Consider the following 10,366-nt stretch of genomic DNA (forward strand, 5'->3'; position numbering starts at 1 on the left):
AAGCAATGGTGGGTGAAACTGCTAATCTTCTTCTTCTTCTTCTTTTTCTTTTTTTTTTTTTTTTTTTTTTTTTTTTGAGATGGAGTCTTGCTCTGTCACCCAGGCTATAATGCATTGGCACAATCTCGGCTCACCGCAACCTCCACCTCCCAGGTTCAAGTGATTCTCATGCCTCAGCCTCCTGAGTATCTGGATTACTTGTGACGCACCACCATGCCAGGCTAATTTTTGTATTTTTAGTAGAGATGGGGTTTCACCATGTTGGCCAGGCTGGTCTTGACCTCCTGAGCTCAGGTGATCTGTCCGCCTTGGCCTCCCAAAGTGCTGGGATTACAGGCATGAGCCCTGACGCCTGGCCAATACTGCTAGTCTTTAGCATGGATCCATGCAGTACCACCAAATTGTATGAGTAGTCATCATATTCTTCACGGCTCTGTAATCACAGTTTTAAAAATGTGATTTATTAATTAAAAATTTATGTTAGCATGTCCTTGGTGAGGTAGTCAAAATCATAAACCTAGACTCTTATTAAACCTAGACCCTTAAGTCTTTAGTAGTCTGTGTGACAAAAGGGGAAATACATAGAAAGCATTTCTGTGGAATATGGAATTTTGAAGGGAAGCCCTTGCTCCCATTGTTTGAGTGGAGACTGAACTGAACCAACTGCTTTTTTGCTTTTTACTTCAACAAACAGCTGGCAGACGTGGTTATTCAGACTCGGGTGTTTGGCAGACACTGTCTTGAAAATGAATGAAGTGAGCCTGTCACTTCAAGAAAAACAACTGCCAGTATTTGTTGCTAATGATAAAATGAGCTTTCAAGTGAAAATTTGAATTTTGGGAACTTGTCTGCCTGCCACTGTGAACTTGACAACTTCCTAGCACCTCAAGACTTTTCTGGATGAGTTTGATGATGAGATTAATGAAAGAGATTTTTCGATACTGCAAAATGAGAGGTAACAATATAGAGAAGGTTTGCATAACTCAGTGAACTATGTTCCAAATGACAGATGTCATAAAATCAAGCATGGGTTAGAGATCCTTTAAAAGTGCAAGTTGGAGCTGTGGGTTTTAGTGTAACAGAGTATGAAAAGTTCACCAATATCATTTCAGATTCCATATTGCAACTGACCCCTGAGGAACTAACACTTGTTGAATTTTTGTGTGGTATCAAGAAGAATGCCTGCAATATTTAAAAAATATTATCTGAAAAGGCTCTTAAAATACTCCTTCCTTTTCCAACTATGTATTCTGTGAAGCCAGATTTTCTTCCTAACATTGAACAACTGACAGGATGCAAACTCTATGAGAATCCTTCTATTAAGGAAATTTGAACAATATAGCGCTACTCTTCTCACTACTTTTTTTTGAGGGAGGATTGATGAATAGTTAATTTCACAAAAAATATTATGTTCATATATAAGTTTAATTGTTATTTGTAAATAAATTTTTTAAATAAGTATTTACATTTTTTTCCATTTTAATTTCTAATCTGGTAAATATCGATACAATCCACATAAACAAAAGCTCTTGGGAGTCCTCAGTAATTTTTATGAGTCAAAAGAGGTCTGGAGATAAAAAAAAAGTTTGCGATCCGCTGCTTTAGAACACTGCTTTTCAGCTTTGACGGACAGCAGGATCATCTGTAGCTTTAAAAATTACCGCCGTGTTGGTCTCACCCCTAGTGCCTCTGAATTCGCCTGGGGTGCAGTGTGAGCGTCGTGATTTTTTCAGGCCCCCCAGGTGATGCCGACGTGCAGCCAGGGGTAGGAAGCACAGCACTGGGCAGATGCTGGCGATGAGCAGGCCCTGGCCTTGTCAGCATCAACTGTATTGCAGGCACTGTTCTTAGCACCGGAGGCAGGGCAGTGAACAAATAGAAAAGTCCCTTCCCTCGGGGAGCAGGAGAAACATCTCTTCCCTTTCTAGGAGAGGAAATGGCTAAGCAGGTAGACAAATAAGGGTTACCTTCTGTGAGGTTGGAGGTGGACCTCATGAAATACCAAGGCCAGGGTGCAGTGGAGTCCTGATGTGCTGGTTTGCTTTGCCTTCAGACCAGGTTTTGGCCCCGGTTTGCTGCAGTCTTCAGAGCTGGTGCCCCCTGACCCCCAGCAGCCACAGGCGTCCGCTGAAGCCCCATTTGCTGCCAGAGGGATCTACTCGGAGGAGATGCCGTCGGTGGCCCGGCCTCGGCCTGTCGGGGGTACCACAGGTATATGTGGTTGTTTAGCTTCCATTTGTGAGCTATGGGACATTTACTTTTTGGCTAAATTGAAAGAGATTTTATTTTAGGTGTCTCAGAGTATCAGTTTGCAGTGGTCTCTGTCGCTGTTCAGGGCTGTTTCCCCTCAGATCCTGACTGAGATGGAGGTGGAGAGAGAGGAGACAGAGAGGCCGAGCTCCTAAAGCTGCTGTCTGCTGATTGGCTCTGGAACCAGGCCCTTCATGTGAAATTCACGGCACACTTCCTCCAGGAAAAATGTTTCCAAATCCTTACTGTAAATGGAAAGATCTAGGTCTGAGCACTTTGGATGGCATGAAAACAAGATTTCGTTTTCAAAAAGGTGCTTTTTTCAGCTTGAAATGAACAACTCTCAAAGTCTGGGTGACAGAGCAAAACTATCTCAAAACAAAACAAAAGCAAGTAGTTTAAGCCAATTCCAAATTTGCAATAATTGGTGGATATTTTTTCATTATGGCTTTTCTAGGAAATTCTTTTATTTTGCATTGTCTGTTACTCAGCAAAACAAATAATATATCCTGGAATCCTCTAGGTTTTCCTGAACTTTACAGGTGCTTTGCTTTGTGGTGAGTCTTGATTCCCCTGCGAAATGTTAGGTATTTGAACTTCCCTGCCTGGCATGTATACTAAGCAAAATTCAGATGTATTAATTTTTAGTTTAAAATCTGAACAAATATAGAAATTATACATATCAAACATTCAAAAGGAAATTATTTTAAAATTTCTATTAGATGAAATTATGTAAAAACGTATAATAGAAAATGTTAAGATCTATTAGAAGGATTATGTTTTTAACTATAGAAAATTATGAAACATGTATTTGTCTGAAAATTGCCAGTTATTTTCAAAAAAAGAAAATAGAGTACCTAGGAGAAATTTACAGCACCTCATGATCAAGAAGTATTTTTATTGTAGAAGATACCTCAGATAATTAAGTGGGCCAACCTGAAAAGGTCAGTGGGAAGAGGAAAAAGGTCCAGTTTTAAAATTATTTTAAAATTGCAAATTAACACCATAATGCACCATTTCAGTCATGAAATTCTTTTTATAATAATGTGGTATGGTAAAGTTAGCATCCAGTTTCTCCATCTGTGTGTACTAGGAATATCCGTACCTACCTCCTTGGTTGTTCAGCTGATAAAAGAAGATGACAGAAGTGCCCAAAATAGTGCCTAGCATAGCATAAACTTTCAGTAAATATTAGCTGCCATGACTGTTGTCACTATTATTTTCAGTGGTGGCATAAATTATTAACTTTTTGGAAGGCAGTTTGGCAGTAGGGCGTACAGAGCCTTTGATTTGTTAATTCCAGTTCTGGAAATCCAGGCTCACTCTCCTAAAATCCAAAATATTGAAAAACGACATGTGCCAAGATACTTGTCACAGCATTGTTTGCATAATAGCAAAGAATTGTTAGTTTCCTCAGATACTAAGGAGTGAGGGCCTCCCTGAGTAAGTCCTGTAGCTTGAAGATGAAGAAGTCATGAAAAGCCAGAAAAGGGGAATTTGAGATTTACCAGTTGCCTCCCATGTGTTTGATGCTTGATTTGTTTTATGTCTTTAATCCTTGAAATAACCCTCTGAGGTAGATTTTTTTTCCTTTTTTTTTTTGAGACGGAGTTTTTGCTCTGTCGCCCAGGCTGGAGTGCAGTGGCACAATCTCAGCTCACTGTGACCTCTGCCTCCTGCGTTCAAGCGATTCTCCTGCCTCAACCTCCCGAGTAGCTGGGATTAGGATTACAAGCATGCACCACTCCGCCTGGCTAATTTTTGTATTTTTGGTAGAGATGGGGTTTCACCATGTTGGCCAGGCTGATCGTGAACTCCTGACTTCAGGTGATCCGCCTGCCTCAGCCTCCCAAAGTGCTGAGATTGCAGGCGTGAGCCACTGCACCTGGCTGAGGTAGATTTTTTATCCCGCTGGAGAGGTGAGGAATCAAGGCTCAGCAGTAGCTGTAGCCCATTGCTCAGGGTCACGTGGCTTGTCGGTGGCTGAGCTGGAACGCAAACGCGGGCTTGCTGGGCTCAATGCTGACTCATGGAGGAAGCCTGTGCTGTATTGTTAAGTGAACAACACAGGATACAAAATCCTACCGAATGATGGTTTCAGCTACTGGAGTGGCTTTACACAGAAGGTGTGCTTTTCTCCCTGTGCAGTTGGTTGAGCCTTTGGAAATGGGGAACACTGCGCTGCTCTTATAGCATTTTGCAAGATTTGCTCAAACAACATCTGTTGGGCCAGGAGTGCTGGCAGTCCTGATTATTTTAATACCGTTAGGATTTTTCAGTAACTGACCTGGTGCTCCAGTAGAGTGCATTGCTCTGCCCAGAGCCAGGACAGCTTTTCCTGACTTTTAGTTATCATTAAATATCCAAATAAAACCATTGATGAGTTCTTTTTTTTTTTCAATGTGGTTAATTAATTGAGGTTGTTGGTCAGGTACCAACAATTATAGCTCAGAACTATAATCCCATCATGTTGGGAGGCCAAAGTGGGAGGATCACTTGAGGCTAGGAAGAGTTCAAAACCAGCCTGGCCAACATAGTGAGACCCCATCTCTTAAAAGAAAGAATTGAGAGAATTGAGGTTGTTAATTGAAGAACTAGAGTAGGAATAGACTTAAAGATGGAGGAGGTGCCTCCTTTAGCTGTGGACGCTTGGAGCCTTTGTGGTTCCAGTCTGAGCATCACTGGTGAATTTGAAGAAATTTCCAAATTTGGAAATAAGTATTCTATTTCACAGTGCTTAAGGATCACTTTTCTCCCTTAATTTGCAGTATAGGTGTATTTCCATATGACAGAAGTTGATGTGGGAGAAAAATATTGTGTATTACCTGGCTGCCATGGCAACAGGAGGCTGCGGATGTCTGGGTGTAGGAGGGTAATTAGCTCTAGAGAGTCCTCTGGCTCTGCCATCAGCTCACCTCACCAGTGAGGCTGGGGGAGTGGTTTTAATTGTATTGTGGCTACATTACAGACACAATATGGGTTATAATGAAAATATACTTTAATATGCTGGATTTAAATAGATACATATCCTGCCTTTTAAGGAAAAAAAATAAGCGTATTGTGTATCCAGCTCCTTGTGAATCTCGAAGCCACAAGCAAGAAAGAGCCAGGCTTCAGCTTCATGGTGGCTCCCAAACCTTTCACGCCTTTCTTAGTAAATGAGCTGTTCCTCGTTGGTAACTGCCACAGAGATGGATGGAAGTGCCTTCTTGGTGCCGTTTATCCCCAGTGCTAATGTCTAGCCACGAAAATAAGGGCATTTCTGTCAGCCTCTGAAGTAAAAGAAAATCAGAGTCCAGGAACCAAGAAGCTCATGGTCTGTTGCTCTTAGGAAATGCCATTCTGGAGCTAGAACTGGTTCCAAGTCATGATCCCTTGTCCTTAAGGAGTGCAGTGGTCAGAGCTGACAGTGTCTTCTGACAGGGTGTTTTGGAGGGAATACACCATGACTAGACATGGGGAACCCGTGGGGAAACAGTTGCATCAGGGGCGGGATGGTGGTTCCATCACAGGGAGGAACGGTCATCCTCATGCAGTGCTTCAGGAGAGGAGCCCGCGGGCTTTCTGATGGGCTGGTAGGAAGTACGCAGGAAAGAGGAGTTGGGCATAGAGTATAGGTTTTTAGATCTGAACAAGTAGGGCTGCACGGCCCTGGGTGGAAATGGGGAGGGCGAAATGGGGGACAGGCTTAGGCTTAGGGATGAATGTCAGGGAGTCAAGAATTCTGTTTCAGACTTTTTTGCAATGGGATTTTCTTCTTTTATTTGTTTATTTTTATTGCTTGGTCCATGGTGCTTCGTGGTACATTTTCCTACCTATGGGACCCTCAGGAAATGCTGATAGTATGGCAGTTGAGGTGAGATTTCTGGAGACAGAACTGGTACCAAGTCCTGATCCCTTGTCCTCAAGGAGTGTAGTGATCAGAGCTGGCAGTGCCTTCCTCGGCAGCCATACTCTCCTATAAATGTTGACCAGGCCACTCCACCGTGTTCCTTCCAGGCTCCCAGATCCAGCACCTGACACAGGTGGGGCTTGCCAGCAGAATCGGAGCTCAGCCAGTGGAAATCCCCTCAAGCAGAGGCAGCCAGTACGGGGGGCCAGGCTGGCCTTCATATGGGGAGGACGAAGCAGGGCGAAGAGAGGCCGTGAGTATCTCCTGTTCAGGTCATCATTTAAAATTTACACATAGGCCAGGTGCGGTGTCTCATGCCTGTAATCCCAGCACTTTGGGAGGCCAAGTCAGATCAGGAGTTCGAGACCAGCCTGGCCAACATAGTGAAACCCTGTCGCTACTAAAAATACACACAAAAAAATTAGCCGGGTGTGGTGGTGTGGGCTCTGTAGTCCCAGCTACTTGGGAGGCTGAGGCAAGAGAATCACTTGAACCCGGGAGGTGGAGGTTGCAGTGAGCCGGGATCGCGCCACTGCACTCCAGCCTGGGTGACAGTGAGACTCTGTCTCAAAAAAAAAAAAAAAAGACATAATCCCTCAATTTAACAGCTTCTGCTTTGGGGTCCCTTTTTAAAACCTACATTTAAAAAAGTTTTAACTTCTCTCACGTTTTCCCGCCTTGCTTGTGTTTTGGCTTATAGTTTTTAGCATCTAGCTTTTAGGAAGTATAATTTTTCTCGAGGCAGAGTTCAAGCTTAGTAGTAAATTTGAATCTATGGGTGACAACTCTGGAGTTGATGTTTGGTGAGATTGCTGTATAAATATTCATGCTCTTCCACAGCATTTGTGTTTCACTGTGGGTTTATTAACGTCATTCGTATTATGACCATGCGTAGGTAATTTTGTAATAAGCACACAGTTGGGGATATTTTAAGGCACAGGTTTTCTTTTTGAGACTTCTGTTCACTCACTCACTCAATATGAGCATCGGTAATTCCTACAAGTGCTTTCATTTGCTTTTCTCAAGAACTGTATATCCTGGGGGGATAAATTAATGAAGTTTGAAAATACCACCCAGAATATTACTTTTTGTTTTCTCTTGATCGTTACGCTACAGCGTCCGCTGCATTTCTGTGCCTTCCCAACACACACACTCAATTCCTTTCATGGCTGTACGCCCTTACTCAGTGAAAGGACATTAACTTCAGAATAAGGCGTTTCCCTAAAGGAGACATTGTTATACTTAGAGTCTCAGCTATCTGCCTTAAGTTTGCTGCCATTTCTCTTTTTTTGCCTTCATTTTGCCCAGCTTAGCTTCATGAGGTGTTTGGGGTTGGTTTGGTGTTTTGTTTTTTTGAAAAAATGGAGACAAGGTCTCACTATGTTGACCAGGCTGATCTTGAACTGCTGGCCTCAAGCAATCCTCTCTCCTTGGTCTCTCAAAGGATTGGGGTTACAGGTGTGAGCCACCGTGCCTGGCATGGGGTGTTAAGGGTTTCCCGTCACATCCACTTTGGAGCACTGCTCGGTCACTCTTTGGAGAAGTGAAACGTAGAAAGAACCTAGAGCTGGAATGCCACGTTTGGCTCACAAATAACTTGATCCTAGCGTGTTTTCTCGTATGCAGATTTAAATACTCTTACATATAAATGCAAAGAGACATTTTTTTCCACTGGGAGGGAAAAAAACATGAAAAAAAATCTGAAAAGTGTAATAATTCTTGTGAAACTAATGCCAAATCTTTATGCTGCAAATATCAGCAAAACTATTTTATGCTTTAGTGCAGGTTAAGTTTTTAAAGACAAGGCTCTGCAGAGCCCACAGTAGGCACACACACAGAGACAGGAGACAGCAGCTAGATAAAGCGGAAGATGGCTGCGTGGGCTCCAGTCCAGGGCAGAGGCAGCTGTTCCCCTTGTCAGCCTTGCGTGGATCCGCTTACCTCCTTCAGCTCTCAGATATCACCCGACCTTTCACCTCCTGGGGCACTGCAGCCTCCCTCCCTTCCTGTTCTCCCCAGCCGCTGGTGTCTTCACCCCTCACCTGCGGCATAGGCAGCAGGGCCCTGTTGGAGGGCTGAGTTGGTGGATGGATGTGGGCGGTCCTGGGAACCTTCCTAAAGCCAGTTTGCACTTGACGTCTCGGCTTATTCTTCCGTAGGAAGTACAGTGACGTTTGCCATGTTTTTCAGACACACATGCTCGGACATCAAGAGTATTCTTCTTCACCGCTATTTCAGGTGCCAAGGACTTCAAGCAGGGAGCCCTCAGCTCCTCCCGGAAACCTCCCCCACCGGGGGCTGCAGGGCCCTGGGCTGGGTTACCCCACCAGCTCCACGGAAGACCTCCAGCCCGGCCACTCCTCAGCCTCTCTCATCAAAGCGATCCGCGAGGAGCTCCTCCGGCTCTCCCAGAAACAGAGCACCGTGCAGAACTTCCATAGCTGATCGGCCTCGCCTCGCAGATTTGCCAAGTATCCGCTTCCCGTGGAAGCAAGACCAAGAGGAAATCAACTGAGTGGGTGTTTGGAAGAGGAAGGAGCAACTCCTGGGCAGCCTGCCTAAGGGAGGGAGCAAGTTGCAATTTAGAAGATGCCATATGTCACATGACAGCTCACGAGCCTTTCACTGGGCTGGCAGTTGACCACTTGGGTTCGGTTGAAATGTACGTATTTTGGCCAAAAGCCAGCAGCACTTCACAAAAACAAAACTCAAACCTAAGCTAACAAAACGACTGCATTCGTCTCTTTTTTAAAGGCAGAGATTGAACTTATAGACAGCATAGGGATGAAAGGAACCAAGCGTTCCTGTGGCATTGAGACTGGTACGTGTACGATGAACCTGCTGCTTTGTTTTCTGAAAAGAGGTTTGAAGACATTTTATTAACAGCTTGATTTTTCTCTTTTACTCCATAGGAACTTATTTTAATAGTAACATTAACAATGAGAATACTAAGACTGTTTGGGAATTTTAAAAAGCTACTAGTGAGAAACCAAATGATAGGTTGTAGAGCCTGATGACTCCAAACGAAGCCATCACCCGCATTCTTCCTCCTTATTCTGGTGCTAAGCTCCAAGGGCCCTTCACCTTCATGTCTGAAACGCAACTTTGGCTTTTTCAGTGGAAGAATATGTTGAAGGTTTCATTTTGTTCTAGAAAAAAAAAAAATCCCTCCCAAAGCGGGGCAAAAAGCTTTATATTTATTTGGTTATCCAAAATACAGATCAAAGTTGAGATCTACGTTCTTCATTGTATTTGCTGTTTCTTAATTGGGCATATACAACTCCTGGTCACGTCCCAGGTCAGCACCCATCGCTCAGGCCAATCCTGTAGAATGAGGCTTTCAAGAGGTCCTCACTGATCCTTTCTTCCACTTTGCTGTTGATTTGTTCACAGATTATGTTTGAATGAGAAATCTTCCATAAGCAAAAGTTATTTAAGAATTCCCAGCACCACCACATTGTTACATATACCTCCCTACCAGTCACATTCCCTGCGTTCAGAGCCTGGAAATGAAATTGAGTTCAGTTCAGCCTCTGTGTAATGAATCAAGAAATGTAAAAGAGCTTTGAGACCACAAGGGAAAGGAGAGAGTTGCGTCTCATTTCTGATTTTATTGTGCTCTTACTCTGTCGAGTGGCTTTTAAAATTGTCTTATGCTCTTTGGGCCTAAGAGGGGATCATCTCGCTTAAGATTTACTCCTGATGTAAACATTTCCCCCACTTTCCAAATAATGGCAAAGAAAACAGTGGCAAGGGCCATTCTGTTTTCTGGTACCTGAGTGAAACTCGGAAGAAAAGCAGGCTTAGCTAAGAGACTTTCACTATGAACCTGTTTTTATTAGATCAACGAAGACAGTCATGCATTGCTTAATGATGGGGACGCGTTCTGAGAAATGTGTCATTAGGCTGTTTTGTTGCTGTGCTAACATCCTAGAATGTACTTACACAACCTACATGGTATAGCCTACTGCACACCTAGGCTGTGTGGCATGGCCCATTGCTCCTAGGCTATAAGCCTGTACAGCCTGTTACTGTACTGAGCACAATGGTAAGTATTTGTGTATCTCAACATATCTAAACATAGAAAAGATATGGTAAAAATACAATTTTATAATCTTATGGGACTGCCATCAATATGTAGACTGTCATTGACCAAAACATCCTGATGTGTGCATGACTGTACTTTTCATTAAATAACAGATAAGGGGCTAAAATTTGGGGCTC

General features: G+C 43.4%; 1 protein-coding gene across 2 annotated transcripts in view; it reads left to right on the plus strand.

Moving 5' to 3' along the window:
* KIAA1549 (KIAA1549 ortholog) overlaps positions 1 to 9,379 on the plus strand; it is a 143,162-nt gene extending 133,783 nt beyond the window's left edge. The window contains exons 18-20 of one of the 2 annotated variants that reach the window (XM_050784999.1): positions 2,054 to 2,211; positions 6,250 to 6,395; positions 8,333 to 9,379. In XM_050784999.1, the coding sequence (XP_050640956.1) occupies positions 2,054 to 2,211; positions 6,250 to 6,395; positions 8,333 to 8,587 (559 nt within the window). In that variant the 3' untranslated portion in view covers positions 8,588 to 9,379. The remainder of the gene's footprint in view (positions 1 to 2,053; positions 2,212 to 6,249; positions 6,396 to 8,332) is intronic. The other variant, XM_050785000.1, reaches the window with a different exon arrangement.
* The last annotated feature ends 987 nt before the right edge of the window (positions 9,380 to 10,366 follow it).

Source organism: Macaca thibetana, chromosome 3 (assembly GCF_024542745.1).
Source record: "Macaca thibetana thibetana isolate TM-01 chromosome 3, ASM2454274v1, whole genome shotgun sequence".
NCBI classification, from domain to species: Eukaryota; Metazoa; Chordata; class Mammalia; order Primates; family Cercopithecidae; genus Macaca; species Macaca thibetana.